At 38.2% G+C, this 18,379-nt stretch overlaps 1 protein-coding gene across 2 annotated transcripts in view; it reads left to right on the plus strand.

Moving 5' to 3' along the window:
• Window positions 1-18,255, plus strand: part of LOC112571304 — a 53,451-nt gene extending 35,196 nt beyond the window's left edge. Inside the window, exons 8-20 of one of the 2 annotated variants that reach the window (XM_025250203.1) lie at window positions 1,490-1,588; window positions 3,550-3,659; window positions 4,091-4,169; window positions 4,896-5,012; window positions 5,658-5,745; window positions 6,744-6,851; window positions 10,992-11,031; window positions 11,756-11,890; window positions 12,457-12,605; window positions 12,977-13,086; window positions 14,688-14,788; window positions 16,190-16,315; window positions 16,782-18,255. In XM_025250203.1, the coding sequence (XP_025105988.1) occupies window positions 1,490-1,588; window positions 3,550-3,659; window positions 4,091-4,169; window positions 4,896-5,012; window positions 5,658-5,745; window positions 6,744-6,851; window positions 10,992-11,031; window positions 11,756-11,890; window positions 12,457-12,605; window positions 12,977-13,086; window positions 14,688-14,788; window positions 16,190-16,315; window positions 16,782-16,878 (1,359 nt within the window). In that variant the 3' untranslated portion in view covers window positions 16,879-18,255. The remainder of the gene's footprint in view (window positions 1-1,489; window positions 1,589-3,549; window positions 3,660-4,090; window positions 4,170-4,895; window positions 5,013-5,657; window positions 5,746-6,743; window positions 6,852-10,991; window positions 11,032-11,755; window positions 11,891-12,456; window positions 12,606-12,976; window positions 13,087-14,687; window positions 14,789-16,189; window positions 16,316-16,781) is intronic. The other variant, XM_025250204.1, reaches the window with a different exon arrangement.
• The last annotated feature ends 124 nt before the right edge of the window (window positions 18,256-18,379 follow it).

An 18,379-nucleotide genomic window follows, 5' to 3' on the forward strand; every position in this document is an offset into this window, starting at 1 on the left:
TTTGGTTGTTGTTTTTTTAATAGTAAAACTGATTAATATTTTTATGTATTAGTAGGTGTGTTTGTGTTAATATTTTTATGTGTGTATGTGTGGTCTTTACTCACTAATTGCTATGTACAAAAGAAGTATTGTCATGTGTCAATATGAAATATGCTATATCACTGACTAGAAAACTCCACCAGCCCATCCAACAGTGATGTATTAATAAATGGAAAACTTCCTCTGCCCACCCAGCAGTGATAGGTGTCTACTATATCAGTGACTGGGGATCTCCCTCTGTCCACCCAGTAGTGATGGGTATCTGATATATCAGTGAAAGTCAAAGGAGGCAGGAGAGTGTTGTGCCCGACCTTACACATAATGAACCATTTCCTGATTACTGCTCCTATGACTACCATAGGAGATGTTTCCAGACATGCATTTTTAATAGCAAGACAATATCAAAGTTTGGGTGATGGTCAGGAAAGTATTTCCTAGTACTTGTAAAAATAGTAGGGCTACATAGTCACAGCCTCCTTGCTAATGACAAGGTTAGATGAAAGTTTTGGTTGTAGTCAGGGAGGCATTAAAGCATAGTAGGGTTACATAGACGCAACCGCCTTGTCCAAGACCAAGGCAGGTCATGTTGAAGGAAAAACAGAATGAAAGTAGATATAGCGAGAAAGCAGTAAGGTGAACATAAGATCTGTTGATCAAAGTTAATGTAATACAGTTTGATGTTTAGGTCAACAACATAAACACATGAAAATGAGATTCCGCGTGATCCTTTGTACAAGTATGTTACAACATTTAACAAAAAAAGAAGTTTAAATTAATCTTGTCTGGGTTTGATCATACTTCAGTCTCAAAAAACATTTGCCAAATTTACCCTTGGATACCAGTTGAGGCTGTTGGTGGAAACTCGTATTCAATATTAGAGCAGTTAAGAAGAACTAGAGTTGTATATCTGATTTATTTCTTAAATTTCATTTAGATTATGCTCTTAGTTTGCATTATTTCAGTTGTATGTCACTTGCATAATGAGAGCATGTTTTTTCATGAGCTTGATCATACACTATATACATGTAAGTCATGTGTTATTATTATTACATCACTTGCATGTTGAGAGCATGCTTCTTCGTGAGCTTGATCATGTACTATATGAAACATACATTTTTTTTATTATTACTATTATTATTAAATCACTTTCATGCAGGCTCTTTTGTGAGTACTATATTAATCACGCATTTATTATTATTAGATCAAATGTAGAGAGATAAAAAAATAATAAAAAAAGAAAATGGCTGAGAAAAGATGTGTTAGTTTCGATTTTACTCTGAATTGGAATTGAAGCCACCTCTTTTCTCCGATAACTAATGAGTGTTACGAGTTGCCTTGATGACAATTTATTTGGTTGTTTCTTGAACATAGTATATGAAGTTCATTCACTGCACAAAATTTCACAAACAAAAAGATTTTACAAATTGTGCTGTATTACCTGATTGAACAGGACGTTCCTGGCAGTGTGGAGGAATTTTGTAGCAGATTGGGTGTAGAACCTTTTATATTACAACACCCTGCATTGAGACGCTCCAGTATTGTGAAGTCAGTGAGTACAGTCTTCATCTCTTCCAATTCTTAACACACTGTATTTGCTTCTTTCACATCCTAGCACATATTTGCACATTACACAATTAGCACCAAATGTAATCAGTCATTACACACAAACAAAGGACCATCTTAACAGGGCACAGATTGTCAAATATGTGACTGGTTGAAATTGTTTAATATGACTTTGTCAATTTTTGACAGTATAGGTTTTGTAAGATTGCCTTTAAGCAGAAGCTTTCTGTAACCAAGTCATTGGTCATTCATTATATATTAGATTTAGATATGCATGCAATGATAAGTAATTCCCAAGTATCTTCTTCAAAGGATCCAGAATAATGCTGCTCGTCTGATCTGTAGATCATCTTCGTCTGAATATATATATATAAGACACTTGTCATTCAGTCTCTTCACTTATTCTGGAAGTCTCCGATCATATAACCTATAAATTTTCCACAGGGGATGTAGCTCATATGGAAGAGCACTCACTCAGCATGTGAGATGTACGGGTATCAACACCCTGCATCTCCACAACTGGATTTTTTTATCCTCAGACTGTTTACTCTAAAAGTGTCTGCAATTCTATGCGATGAAAAGCATGTCTCGTCAAGAGAGTTTTATCAACCTCCATCAGGCTGCTGATTCTATGTACCTGCATGCAGGACCAATAGATTGAAGCTATCCTTCCTTGTTTTGGGGGTGCAATTTTTTAATGCTGCTGTGTGTGAATGAATGCAATTGTTATAGCTCATAAATTTCTTCAGTTTCTTACTGTTTAGTATTCTGCAGTTACTGTTTTATTGTTCTATTATGTGGGGCAGTTTTGAGTCTTTCATATGGGCATCTTTTGCATTTGGGGTTTTTTTTGCATTCATTTTGGACATAATATTTTCTTTTTCTTTATTTTTAATCTCAGATACTATTATTATATCTTGCAGCATCTTTTGGGTTGCCTTTTATATCTAACATTTCTCTCTCACATGAGACATCTGTGAGACATCCCAAGCAAATATGGTACAGGCAGTCCTCGGGTTACAACGGTCTCGAGTTACGACGCTCATTCCGACTTATGAGGTTTAGCACTTACAGTACAGTATTTCATTATTAAACGTACTGTACTGCATAATATTTTACTGTACTTATGTTTATTGATAATTATGTAGGGTACTGTGTTAGGATAGGTGTTTGGATAGGCAAAGTGTTTGCAGTACTGTACTGTTATTATGGTACAGTACTGTATGAACGTATGATCCAACTTACGTCGAAATTCGGTTTACGACGCCGCGTAAGAACGGATCAACGTCGTAAGTCGAGGACTACCTGTAGTTAGAATATACCTGCTCTTTAGTTAAGGTTAGGGTGATATACCTTCTGCTCTTTAGTTAGGAATGGAGCACAAGAAGGATAACTACATGTACTGCTGTGTGATGTTGCATCATGTGAGACAGAGGTGTCAGCCAGAAATTAGGTCTCAGTGAGAACCAAAAGGGTATCTAGATGCGAAGGGGATACTAACAAGAACAAAAGGTAGTATTGAATGATGTAGTTGTGTCTGGGTCATCATAACATCAGCAGGTGATGTGAAACACAAACAAGATGTACTTTTGTCTGGGTCATCATAATATCAGCAGGTGGTGTGAAAAACAAACAAGATGTATTTGTGTCTGGGTCATCATGATATTGGCAGGTGACTTGGGACACACAAGATGCTGAAAGACCTGCTTGGAGAAAAGAATGTAACTGCCCCTCAGTGTGGTTCTGGGTTAGGGTTGGGGTTACCATGAAGGTAAGTGCCCCTCAGTATGTTTTGGTAAGAAATAATATAAAAGAGTGAACATTTATGATGAGAGCAGCATTTGAGTGTGAGCATTGGTAAAAAATATCAATGTTTCACTCTCTGATGTTTTAAGATTTAATATGCTAAGAACTAGAAAAGTGACTGAATGTGTGCCATCTTTGCAGGAAGTAAAATGTGAGACACTGGAAGAAGAACTTAATATAGCACTTATGATGCAGCCCCAGTGTATGGCCAGACAAGAACAACTAAATACTATAGAATCAACAACTAAAAGGTATGTAGCGAAGCAGGTACTAAGTGATTAATGAACCACTACATTATGTAAACAAGAACAACTAAATACTATAGCATTAACAACCAAAAAAGGCATGTAGTTAAACAGGTATTAAGTGATTAATGAACCACTACATTATGTACACAAACAGCTTGATAGATCAAAAAAACTACAGGTATTTAGTTTAAGTTTGGAAGTGTCTGCACACATATGTTATGAAATCAAAATACTGTTGAAGATTATCTTGGATATAGTGTGTGCGATATGAACATAACAATAAGATTTTGATTGACGTTTGACACAGGATGGTAAAAGAAGCTAGAACTGGAGACAAGTACTCCCCATCATACTAGATCTCTTAATGATTTACCTTGACTAGACTATGAAATAGAAATACCTGACAATAAGATTTTGGTTGATGTTTGAGACAGGATGGCAAAACAAAAGCTAGAACTAGAGAGACAAGTACTTCCTATCATACCAGCTCTCATCAGTGACAGTGAACAGCAGGTATTTTTAAATTAGCATACCCTGAAAAAAAAAATGCAGAATTGATCATTTTCTGTTAGATGTCTTAAACCAGTGATGTCCAACCTTTTTCGGCCTGCGGGCCATACACATTTCCGACATGCGTGTCATGGGCCGCTTCACCGCAAAAATACAAAAAGGAAAAAAAAATAGAGCAGATACCATTTTTTATTAGAAACAAGTTGTACTTACCATTAATTATGTAGTAATTAGTGGGATATTTGAAGTTGTTTTCCCAAAACCAACTTCTGAATGTCCGGCTGCATAGTAGAGACACCAAGTCGGAGCACTGAATAGAAATGTTCGTCCATCGAAAAAAAGATTGGGAAACGCCCCTACGTAGGGATAAATACTTCTTCTTCCTTTTTTTTTTTCCTTTTTTTTTTTTTAGGTTTTTTTTTTATTACTAACATGCCTATTTCCTGCACTGTGGGGAGAAGTTTCGCGGGCCGAATGGCACCGCAAAGCGGGCCGGATATGGCCCGCGGGCCGTAGGTTGGGCATCCCTGTATTAAACTATGAACACCTTGCGGAGGATCTGCCTGTGCAATTTTGTACATGTAATATTATTGCTTGAATAAATCTGGAAAAGGCTTGCAGATGGTCTTAGCAAAGCTGTTACAAAAAAAATTATCTATCCCTGATTCCAGTTTTTGAGTTGAAAATGGAGCTAGAGATAACATAATTTTGTTAAATGTGGGCATGAAGATGGAGATCATCAAACAAGAGGTGCAGGGGCTGCTTGGAGCTTGTCGCAGGCAGACGCAAGCAGCATGGAAACGCTGCAAGGCTGAGATGTTTCATAAGGAAGCTCAGAAAATAAGGGTTTGTTTTAGTGATCTGTTACATTACTTTTGGAGTTTTCATTTTCTTTCTTTTTTTTTTTTTTTTTTCAAGATATTCACTGCATCATTAAAAGTTCAGTAGCTACAGCAACAGTTGTGTTGCTATATTTGTACATAAAATTTTCTGACATTTATCATTTATCATATCATAAGTTTTAAACAGTGAGTTAGCCTCCTTCAAGCATTTCACATTTAGTTCCAGACATTTGGCTCTAGTTTGGTAGCTAGGTGGGGCAATGTGAAGGGGAGAGTGAAGTGTGGAGTCCTATCTTTAGTCTGGTAGGTAGGTGGGGATGGTGTGCAGTCTCATCCTTAGTCTGGTAGCTAGGTGGGTTTGTTTCGGAGGGAACAGGGAAATATAGATTCCTATCATTAGCATGGTAGATGATCTTTCTCCTTGTTCCTGATTTTCTGCATGGAGTAAAGCTTAAGAGGATTTAGAGTACTGGCCATGATCATGCAGGATGTTAAATGTGCTGCTGCTTTGTGTACTCTGGAAAGCTTGACAGCATTTATTCTCATGTGCTGTGATTTGCTTGAAAGTACATGCATTATGATAACGTTATGATTGTTTTTAAAGTATTACCATAATGTTTTAGATGTTGTTCCTTTGCCCTGTTGCTAGGAGGAGTATAAGGCTGTGTGCACACAAATGGATGACATGACATCTTGCACAGAGATGATGGTTGACATGTCAAGGTCCGTTAAGAGATGTAAGTATTAGCCTTAATGTTTTTGGTAAATTGATCTAACTTTCTTTTCAATTTTCCATGGCCTACAGAGGTGCTACCTGTGCAGTGAACATTAGACTGAACAAACTCACATACTAATCCACAAAACATTTTTTTAACGTTTCTCCTTAATAACATGCTATTTGGCAAGTGTGTCCTTTTGTGCAATCCTTTCTTCACATTTAAATTCCCTTACTGGATACCCAAGGTTGTCTGTGGGGATCAACTCCCTCCCCCTTCAAAAAAAACAAAACAAAACAAAACCACCAGAGTTGGTAGCCTTGGGATTAATGACTACAGTGTTGGCAGTTCCAGTCTCATTTTTAGAGATCAACAACAGTTGTAATAATAATAGTACTAGTTTCATAACAACAACTGTTGTGATAGTAATAGTAACTTTATAAAGTGTATTTTCTCACACAGAGACCAGCTTTCACCCCCTCACCCCCCAAAAAGGAGATAGACATTATGATAAGTTACAAGTCAAACATTGTGATAAGAGTGGAAGGCCTGTAGCATCTCTGCTGCATGAAGAAAAGGGGGCAGAGCATTCTAAATTGCCTATTGGCAGTCATGGCAGTTGAGAGTCAGTGGCTCAGTCTGGAAGTTGATGATCTTTGATGCATAGTGGTCTGTCTCTTGGGTCAGATGATGGTCTCAATCTTTCTGCTTTAATAACACTAATAACAGCTTATATTTCAGGGAAATGTCTTACAAAGTGAACACTTCTATTTACTTTAATTAAAAATTTTGACACATAGAAAGTAGTAGTCTTGTGAGACATTGTATTGTTGTTCATCGTTAAAATATCATTTCTATAAATCTATAAATATTAAAATATCATTTATACAAATCTACATATAAGTATTAATTGCTAAGATATACATGAAACCAAGATGTTAGCAATTGATATTTTATGCTAATTAACAGTGAGACAATTAAAAAGAGTTTACACATATTTTGGTGGGATGTCTAAACAGATATTGGCAACATTCAAGCCCACCTTCAGGGACTTTCAGCTGCTGCAGAACAACCAGCAGACAAATATGGGCAGGAGCTGCACGAGCAGCAGCAATTATGTCAGACAGGTCAATGATAGACTAATGCTGGCTGGATTACACAAAATGATCAAAATAAGGACACAATAGTACATATGTATTATAGTATTTGAATAGCATTTATTGAGACTGTTTGCTTATGCATGTGCAAAAAAGAGGACTAGAAACATGCTTTTCTACTAAATGGTGAAAATATCACAAATTATTTTGCCTTACTGTCATATTTTGCAAAAATTACTATGGACCCCTTTCCATTAAAGAGTCAAGAAGTGAATTGATGAATAGAAGTTTTTAGTATTTCTAGTACAAGCAGCAGCAATAACTTCTGTTTGGACGTGCATGTGATGTTTCATCGGTGGTTGGTAAATAGATTTAAATGATTCATTAAGTCATATCGATGCATGCTAGCAATTGTATTATATAAGTAGGAATGCTGGTACAACATGCTGTGTCTGTTAGTTGTTGTTCACTGTTAGAAAGCATAAATAATAATCTAGAGCAGGGATGCCCAACCTACGGCCCGCGGGCCAAATCCGGCCCGCGACGCGGTGCCATCCGGCCCGCGAAACTTCTGCCCACAGTGCAGGAAATCGGCATGTTAGTAATAAAAGAAGACCTTAAAAAAACGAAAAAAAAAAAAAAGGAAGAAGAAGTATTTATCCCCACGTATGGGCGTTTCCCAATCTTTTTTTCGATGGACGAACATTTCGATTCAGTGCTCTGACGTGGTGTCTACGATGAGGCCGGACATTCAGAAGTTGGTTTCGGGAAAACAACTTCAAATATCCCACTAATTAGTACATAATTAATGGTAAGTACAACTTGTTTCTAATAAAAATGGTATCTGCTCTAATTTTTTTTTTTTTCTTTTTTGTATTTTTGTGGTGAAGTGGCCCGCGACACGGCTGTCCGAAATGGATATGGCCCGCGACACGGCTGTCCGAAATAGATATGGCCCGCAGGCCGAAAAAGGTTGGGCATCACTGATCTAGAGCATAATCACACGTGAAGTACATGGTCCTGTTTCCTTGCTGTAAGCACCAGATGTACAGCAGAGTTCTGTACTTTCTGGAGTTTATGAAGAAGATATGCAGGGCAGCCAGCAAGCAAGACGTTACAATAATGCAAGCATGAGGAAGATAACTAATTAAAATCAGTTTAAATTTTAAATAAATATAATTTGATATGATGTGATGAATAAACGAAGAACGAACAATAAAAGTGAAAAAACACAAAAACCTGGAGGAAAAAAAAAAGTCTTTAGACAAATGGCAAGTTCAAAACTTCACTATTCCCTCCCTCACTCAAGCAATACCTATTTTTAACTATATCCATAAAATATACACAAATACAGTGATACCTCGGTTCTCGAACATAATTCGTTCCGGGAGGACGGTCGAGAACCAAATTGTTCGAGAACCGAAGCAATGAAACCCATAGGAAATAATGGAAACTGGATTAATTCGTTCCAAGCCCCAGAAAATGCTTATTTACTGGCCTAATTTGTATATAATATGTAGAAAAGAGTCTCAACAAGAAATAAGAAATAAAAGTGTATTTATTAAAACAAAACAAAAAAACTAAATAAATAAAATGTACTGTACAGTACAGTAAATTGTGTTTCATTTACTGTACCTGTACCAAACTTTATGGCAGGAGGGAATGAATGTGGAGGGAGGAGTGAAGGGGGATGGTTATTGTCACGGATAACGCAAGCAAGGCGCGCTGGGCCGAATGAACGCCATTCGGCTCAACTCGGCTCATCTCGGACGTTTGGATGTTCGAGTTCCAAATATTTGTTCGGATTCCAAGACAAAATTTTCTCGAATTTCCTGGTCGAATACCGATTTGGTCGAAAGTCAAGGCGTTCGAGAACCGAGGTATCACTGTATATCACACTCATCCAATGCAGAAATTTCCCCATTCTTCAAACATTAAAACACAGGCTCACCTAAAATCAACAGAAATACACACTCGCCTCAACAGATTCATTGTTACACTACGATACAAATCTGATCGAGATTTGCACAGTCCTGTCAGGACTAACTTCCAAGTCTGTTCAGGACTTGTTACATAACATACAAATCAGGTCAAGATTTGTACCCAGTCCAGTCTGGACTACAACACCAAGTCGGTTCAAGACTTGTTACAAACAAAACGTCGGCTCCGGACGCACTGAGAACACCGAAGAGCACAGAAGAACTGGCTTCCGTCAAGGAGAAACTCAGTCACACAACAAACATCCAAAACACCACAACACTCTTTCCTTTGTTCTTCGAACAAAACAATCTATCAACACCAGTTGATTAAAAGGACTGGCCGGTCATCCCAGCATGGCGCCCTTACACTGTTGACACTGACAGCCGCATTAATTGCTGTCTTTCACACCCCTTTCCAGCTAATTCTCCTGTTCCCTTCCAGGTTAAAAAAACATTTAAAAAAAATAACTCAGCAGGTTTGTGACAGTAGATGGTTCTAATCTTACGTATCTCATAATAGGCAGACTGGCATTTGTCTGTCAAGAACCTTGTCTATAGAAATGATGAATCCATGCTTTGGATGGAAGACATGAAGGGGATGTTAGTGTCGCTCACCGTGACATACTTGGGTGGACTGATGAACAATTTCTTCTTGAGCAGAAGAGGGCTTCCATTTTATCATCATTAAGTTTGTTTTGTGCCATCCAATCTTTGATGTCACCAGTACAGGCTTCAGTGGTCTTAATAGCAGATCATATCCTGGGCAAATTTGCCCTAATTTTCTACAGAACCAACTACTGCATCTATCTTAACCTACCTACCTAGCCTGTCAAAACCTAGCACCAAACTCCCTGGGGTGGGGAATGGAGGCTGAGTGATGCGAGCCACTATTCCAGCGGATCAGAGCGCCTTGCGGCACTAAGGTGCTTCTCGCTAACTCAGTCTCAAAGCTCTACTGCCATACCAAGCAGGACCAGTTCTGGGGACGGGAAAACAGGTGCGAGCGCTGCTTTTCGTCCGCTATTTGTACTGGACAGCTTGGGCACTAGGTCACCTGCTGTTGATGTCCGTCTCGCGCCGCGCTAGAGGGACTATGCACTGTCAGCACTACCAGCTGACCTAAACGAGCGCTCCCACTACACAACTAATGTCTCTTTGATTTGCAAAAATCTGTCAGGAGGGACCAAGGAAAAATTAGTTTTTGCTTATTTAGATCTTTGCACACCAAGATCTGCATCTTTACCACAAATGTAAAGTCAGTCCTTCTATATGGATCTGAGACATGGCCTGTGACAAACAACATCACCAGCAAGATTCAGACATTCGTCAACAGATGTCTATGCCACATCTTAACATCAGATGGCCCAAGAAAATCTCTAATACAGACCAAAAACCTGTCAGCCAAGACATCAGGAAGTGGAAGTGGGGCTGGATCGGTCACACCTTGCGAAAACCGGATGACAATTTAACAAGACAAGGTCTGGGGAGGTGCAGGGTTGGGAGACCCAGACAGACATGGAGATCAGTCCACAGAGAGGCAGAGACAGCTGGCATGACATGGTCCCAACTAGAAAGGGATGCCCAGAACCGGGTCCAATGGCGGGATGTGGTTGCGGCCCTATGCTCTGCTGAGGGCAACTAGAATCAAGATATTTAGATCTACAATCATAATGTTGTTTTCACTTATGATGTAGCATTTACTTATTATGATTTAAAAATGGAGTGAATGTTGTTCATACCAGAGTATCGGTGTCAAGATAACTGATTCAAGAGTTAACTGACTGACCAACATAGTATGTGTATTAATTTCCAAAATAAGGGTTTTAAAATAATATGTATGTTTGGTCAAGGTCTCACAGGTGATGCCTAAAAGCAAAACAAGGGGAAAAAAATAAGCCAGAAAGTAAAGAAAGTCATTATTCTAATCAAATGGTGATCCTCAAGCACATAATTTTGACAACATAAAATTGCTTTCCCCATTAAGAAACAAAATGACCAGCAGAACAAATCGAAAGGGCTTATTTTCATGTGGCAGATTTACTGAACATGGGTATAATAATTAGTTGGATAAACTTGAACCATAAACACTAACCCTGAACAGTATGCAGGTTGTGGCTTGTGAAACTGGCAGTATTTTGTTATGAACTAACAGTGTATAAATTGACAAGCTCTGTGTCTCTGTGTGTTGCAGACCTAGCAAAGCTCGAGAAACAATTGAACAAGACTACTGGGTATATTCTTTATTTCATTCTTTTGCTTATAAGCTACTTTGTTGTCATCTGTTTTTGACCTTTATTGTTGTTAGAGGTGGAAACAACACTGGGAAATATGTTTAGATTCTCAAAATGTAAATTACAGCTATTTATTTTCTATGTACAATTATGCAGAAGATAGTAAAATGGTTACAGCATCCAGGCTTGTACAGCACTAGGAAGTATGCTCTAGTTATTAGACTCTCAAAATGTAAATTACAGCCATTAATGACAGAAGTACAATACAAAACTGTGTGTAGCTAATTTCCATAATGACCAGTGCAGATAGACCAGCACATATTTTTCATTGCTTTCTGTATGTATATCACATTGTGTGAGAACATTCACAATTAGAGTTAGCCCATGATATCAGCTCTCATCTCATTGAAGGAGGGATTTGTAAGGTCTTTGTAAAACGTAGTGTATAATTTTTAAATAAAGACTTTTTGTTTTATAATTTTACTTGCCTTGTAATTGTACCTTGAAAAAGCACGTATAAGTCTTTAGAACATGACTTCTGTTACAATACAGCTAAGTCTTTCATCTGTTGTCAACTTTGCTGTCAGAGTTGGTGCCACATTCGTCTTTATAGTATTGTTGAACAAGATTTAGCTTTGTTTTAGACTTGTTATAACATTGTAGCAATGAGAATATTGTTATACCGTTTCCTGTTGCTTGTTGACCTTGGGCCTCTGTGGGGCAGACTGATAACAACACTGCATCAGCAGCTGGATGAACTGCAGCATCAAGAAGAGCAGGCTGCTGGACAAGAATCAGCTAGACTTGAACGAAAACACCAGCTGACTGGCCTAGTGGACAAAATATATATTCTGCACAAGTGAGTAAACATATATGACAATCTGAATGACTTTATGTGTAGTTTGCAAGTAAGAGAAATTCCACCCTAGCTAAGGGAATTTGTTCCCACTGCTTTGTGGGTAATCTTGGGAAAGAGGAAGTTAAGGGAGTACTGTACTCTACTGAAAACTGTGATGGTAACATGACATCACTAGCTTTACAACTGTGATGGTAACACAACATCACTGGCTTTACAACTAAGTGTGATGTAACTTTACAACTAACTGGCTTCATGGCCTTCCATGATGAAAATAATGCTGCAGGAGAACTGGGCACAAGGGTAACAGTTGTGACATAACTCTAACCCCCCTAGGTTAGTATAATCCTGCAGGGGAACTGGGCATATGTGTGAGAGTTATGACTCTTACCCTAGGTTACCTTCATAATCCTGGTGAATACATTTATAAGATGTAAGATGCAAACTTTCAAGCCTCTGTGTTCAGGTTAGCAGACATGTATCTCTAAAAGCATGGAATATCAGTGGCATTATCATCTTGTAGTGGTTTAAAACATTCAAATAAAAACCATTAGCTATGTATTTTGCAGGTTACACACATGGAGGCCTTTGCACATGCAAGAGAATCACATAAAACTGCTGCTGTTGTATGACTCTGTTCTACTGAACATTGTCTTTCAGGAGCAGCCTTCAGTGCAACGGCTGATCACATCAATTTCTGCAACCTCCCGTCTGTCAGGTAGGTTTCTGTTTAGTCATTCAAATGCGAGTGATGAACAATCGTGTCATTAGAATTGCTTGCAGAAAGCTAAAGTAAATTGCAGGCCTCTCATTACCAAATTACAACCCAACCCCGTTTGTCTATCCCTCTGAAGGAAATACTATAATGGTGATGAGTTGGCAGTCAAGGGACAAGACTATTAGGCACCTGCCAACTCCACCAGTCTGCCAAAACAGTTTCTAGCAGCAATCAGAATGAAAGATGAATGCAATCAGCACAGGCCTTTGACTTCAGAAGCGCTTTTGAAAGTTTAAAGTTTGTGTGTGTGTGTGTGTGCTTGTGTGCGCATCCATGCATGTGCGTGCCTGGGTGGACATGAAATGTATCAGAAGGTTCTCAGCCATGGGCAATGCTGGCCTCACATCTTCTGACTGAGACCATCAGAATGTCCACTAGACTCCTCATGTCTGTCGCTCCTTCCTGTCAACACATGTGGCAGGTAAGTCATCACTCTACATCAGTGGTTCTCAAAGTGTGGTCCGTAGGCATAAGTCAGGTGGTCCGCGGCTGACAGTCGTCATATGTCAGCAAAGTGATGTTTAAAGTGATGCATTCCTGGCATTAACATTTTAATTACAAACAACGAGGTAGGTAGTTTTATGTCAACTTATTACTACACTACTGTCACAGAAGGACATTTAGTTTTGAATTGTAATGAAACAAATGCGGCAATTTAAATTTGAAATTCATAGTACAAACTGATTTTTAGACTTGGTGGTGCGCCATATTTTTTACTTAAGTAAAGTGGTCCGCGGACCGAAATGCTTTGAGAACCACTGCTCTACATTACCCTTTCCTATCTTACCAAGATCAATTCTAGTGTATGGTAGTTTAACTTTTAATTTGAGATCTGTAGTCACAAACCTTTAATAATATAATAATAAATGCTTATTTGTATAGCGCTTTTTTCCACCATTAAAGACGGGCTCAAAGCACTTTACTCAAAAGAAAAACACACAAGCATAAGAATGGATGCTGGTCTCAAAAACAGTTGTAGAATCACGGTATATTTATGACCTTCACAATCTATAGCTGATAGGCACTGGTCACACCGTCAAACTGCATGATGACAGCTTCTGATGATGATGACTCATTGATGTTGAAAGTGACTGTCACCTTGTTTTCTGACGGTGGTGGGAAGGTGATGTTGTAAGGCTGATTTGCTGGTGGACAATCAGACAGTTGAGATTAGCAACAAGCATAATGCTTTGTTAATTATTTGTCAGACATGACTTTTGTCTCTCCTTAGCCTCTTGTCACTCTTTTACCAGCTATTAATTTTAAGAAAGAGATAAGTACAGTAGTCAGGTCACAGGGAAGTGTGGACATCAGACATAGGTACAGTAGTCTTCAGCAGTACAAAGGCTTCAAAAACAAGTTGGCCTTTTTTCAGCATCAGCATCAGTCATATTAGTGTGAGCAGCATATTTCACTGAGCTTCCTGGAGATACATTATGTCAATCATTGTACACTAGTCTGTACTCCACACAAAGCTTGCTGTGACAGCTCCACATTGTGATGCAGCTGGAGGAAGGCAATCACAGCTTGAAGTCCACACTGCAGATACACAGATCTCAAATCTAAGTAATGACAAGATGGCGCAAATGTGACAGTAGAAATAAAAAGGCTCAGGAAAAGATGAAAAGTGGCACAGACACAGAAATCCATCCAGGAACTTAGCAAATATTGTAACAGATGTGCTGATGAACATTAGACACAAAGCTTCTCTTAGATCAACGGAAAAATTTGAAAAGGGAGAGGAGTCACCCTCGAGCCAGTCTTAGTGATTTTTTTTTTTTTGTATAAACTGGTCTTACGAGATGCTTAATGTGTAAAGTTGGTTGTGCTCAACTTTGAGGTTTGGGTGTACAAGGCAATTTTGTTTTGTGTGCGTGTCCAACATTCTAAATGTGGGTTTGAAATGGTTATGTGCATATATTGAAGTATGATTTGTGAGGGGGAGTGTGTCTGTGTATTTAATATCCACAATATGGGCCCGGAATGCTTGTGTCCATTATCCAAGTAAGATTTATGTTTCAGCTGTTAGAAATGATATCAAACATGACTGAAGATGCCAAAAGTCTTTGTGAAGAAGTAAAGCTTGCTTCCTTCAGCTATCTGCTGACTATATCAGGCACCAGGTGAGTTTTACTTACAAGCTCATTTTGGCCATTAAAAAACAAAGGGGAAAAAAGCTAGAACTTCACAAATTTCATTAAAATTGCTTTTTCCAATCAAATGAAGTAGAAATTAACTCTCTTTACTTTGCCAAACTGATTTTCATAAACATGTTTAAAGACACTATAAGAGGAGATAACACAATCAAGCAGGTGGGAGCGATAAAGAGCGCCGCATGCACATTTTTAATGGTATTCAGAATATGCAGGTGTAATATTTTTAATAATAATATCTTATATTTGCCTCTGGTTCTGGCTAGAAGTTACCGTGCACAAGACACACATAAAGGGAGTCAATCTGTTAAGTATTTACAGAAAAGATGGTTTTTTTTTTTTTTTTCCAAAATTCATTTTGTGTATGTACAGTAATGATAAAAAAATTGAAGGAGCTGGAGAATACTGGTGTGACAGAAGATAATGTTGCATTAACAAGTGTCAGTGTAGCTGTTATGACAGAAGATAATTGTAGACCTTTAATATTAGGTTCATTCTTAAAGTAGTCCAAGCTCAGATGCTTTTTGTTCATGGCATATCACTAACTCTAAACTCCTTAATAATAGGTTCATTCTTATACCATAAAGTTACCCAAGCAGTCTTACACTTTGATGTGTTTTCTTGACCAAGAGCAAATGCTGCCATGGTTAGAAAAAGCTGACTTGCAGAAATTTCTTAATCTATGATCTTTGTGAGTCTGTGATGAATACCTACGATCTATTTTCCATTTGCATGAGAAGTAAATCTTGCTACAAAATCATGGTAAAAAATAGCAGTCCTAAGAATGATTTGCCATTTAAATTTTGTTAATTTGTTTTAGTGTCATGTATTTTAAATTCTTTAAGGTATGTATATTAAATTCTATAGTCATGTGTGACATTTAACTCAATTCAAGTGTTTTAAAATCAAAATGATAAAATTAAATTCGCTTTTCTGTTTCGCTTTATGTTGCCGGGTGGTCTGGTGGTGCAACAGTTAGCGCCTGTCACCAATACAGTGAGGGTTGGCTGTCCTGGTTTCAGCTCTCGTCTCAGACTGTTATTTCTCTGCATATAGCATCTGTTTACAGAGCTGACTGCCTTGCTGTGATATAGTCTTAGTTGCTGGCTCAGTGTAAAACACCTATTACCCCACTTACCCTCCTCCCCTCTTGCAATATGTTGCCATTGCAGCTTCGCCTGAAATTGAGCAAACTTCTCAAAACCCAAGAATGCAATCAGTGCACATTGGCTGTAGCTACTTGTCACAGCTATAAAAAATTCTAACCCGATAACTAAACACCATTTAAGCTCAGGAACACAGCATGATCAGACACTTGGTTAACACTGGTAATGTAGCTTAAGTTTGTATGGTCCCATATTTTGTCCACAGTATCAAAGTAGAGCTATGGAGTGTGAGAAATGTTTGTAAGGTGTGCCTCACCACACAAATGCCTGTTGGTCATTCTCCTGCCAAAGCACTTACCTGGAAAGCAGCAGTCATCATGGGAAATTTCAGGTGAGTCAAAGCTTCTTTTCCTAATCTCCTCACAGAAGAGTTTAAAAGGCACTTATATTTACAAAATATGCAAACATGTTTTATTGTGGCTGTTTGACACAAGCACATTATACAATTATTTAAGGCTTAGCATGCAGGACTCATGAGTTATATGAACAGGTGGTCTAACACACTTCTCCCTTCACCTCTCTGTGACTCACATATATACAGACATTAATACACACATAACACCACACACACATATAACACCATTCACACACATCCACCTGCATGACCATGAGAACCTATGTGCACACCAACATGATCAAGTGGTACAATGCTAAAGTGAGATCTTCCCTCATTATCTCTGTGACACCTAATGAAAGGGCTTGATTAGCCCTAGTGACCTGGTCAAACATTAACATGGTCCTGCACTCAGCTTGTAGTGTGAATGATATTGACAGATTTGTATAATCTCTTATCACAGTGAATCAGAAATTGAAGGAGTTATACAGAGGGTGCGTGCTGGTCCTTGTCACATGACCCGTGTGCTCAACGCTGTACAAGCACTGCTTTCTAGCTGATGATGCCTTTATGGGGACCAAGTACTGCATGTGTGCTGCTAAGGATACGTCAAAGTGCATTGAATAAGTGTCCAGGATTGTGGACATGGATAGATATTGTTAAAAATTGATAGATCTTGCCTTACTAAATTTTGGCCAAGAAATGCATGTCACCTGCCTATTAACACCTAGAAGGAATTACTTCCAGCTAAGATTAACTGGTGTCACTCAGCTCGTTAATTGCAATTTGTGACAAATTTCACCTTGACTGTATTGAACAGAGCTAGATTGACATCAAGGACGCATTTGCTGTTTCTCACTTTTGGGTTAGAGTCAGCTTAAAGCTTGGTGTATCATGCAGGAAAAAGGTATTTAGTGGCCAGAAATACTGGCAAGAGAAATTAATATGCTTGCTTTGGCATTAGGTGTAGTCAACACATAATCTCCCAAATATGCTATCTTGGCCAGTTATTGTTGGTCAGTGGGATCACACTCACCTCTGACAAATTAAAAAAATTTCTGTCAATGTATTTATTTTTTTCTCAAAGACCACAAAAATAGTTTGATAAAATCATGCTAATAGCAAAGTCCATAGTAATGTTTCTTTGTCGGCTATCACCTTCCTACTTCTTTGTTGTGCCCTATATCATTTAGTCCAAAATTTAAAAAAAAAAAAAAAAAAAATTGATAGGAATTCATGACACAATATAACCTGGTTTACTTGAAAAGATATTGGTAAAACAATAAAGTTCAACCATGGCATGTGCAGATTTGGCCAAGATTCATTGTGGATTTAACCACAGCAGCCCCCCAACCGTTAGTCGATTCGATCGTTGCCTATAATAACATGCAAGAACTCGACCCTAAAATAAATGAATTTGATCACATCATCATCTATGCATCATCTTGATGGAACTGCATATATCAATCTTTCTTTCGTTGTGTGTGTAACGTGCTGTTTTATAGAAACTGATTATTTATAAAACAATACATTAAGAGTAGCTTTCATTGTGTGTGGCATGCTGCATCACAGAAACTTTTTTTTTTTTAAACAATATATTTAAGTGTAACTTGCCTATATGTATGTATCACAATATGCCCAGGATTTTTTTAAAAGCTGGCACAACTTGGTCAGAAAATAGCCAGAGGCACATCTTCACACATGACAGTGAAATACATTCTAATCCATCCAAGCAAGTCTTCACAAGCTATTGACATGCTGTGTAGTTTGACTAACCATTTAAGTAAACAGGCCCACTTTGTCATCATGAGCCGTACAGCTGTTCCACACAGCTTATTCTGCTGTCTCTTTTCATTTGATCACAATGGTGACTGGCCTATATATATCAAGTGACTAATTTGTATTGGAAAATAAAAGGTAGTTTCATTTTACACTAATTGCTGGACTGAGTGGTTGAATCTGTTAATGGTCAAATCAACTGGTGACTGACTGCACATGCACCATTTTTATTCGGCATCATCTGGCCCTACTCAAGTTTTATGCTAAAGAATGGAACAAGCA

Source organism: Pomacea canaliculata, linkage group LG8 (assembly GCF_003073045.1).
Source record: "Pomacea canaliculata isolate SZHN2017 linkage group LG8, ASM307304v1, whole genome shotgun sequence".
NCBI lineage: Eukaryota > Metazoa > Mollusca > Gastropoda > Architaenioglossa > Ampullariidae > Pomacea > Pomacea canaliculata.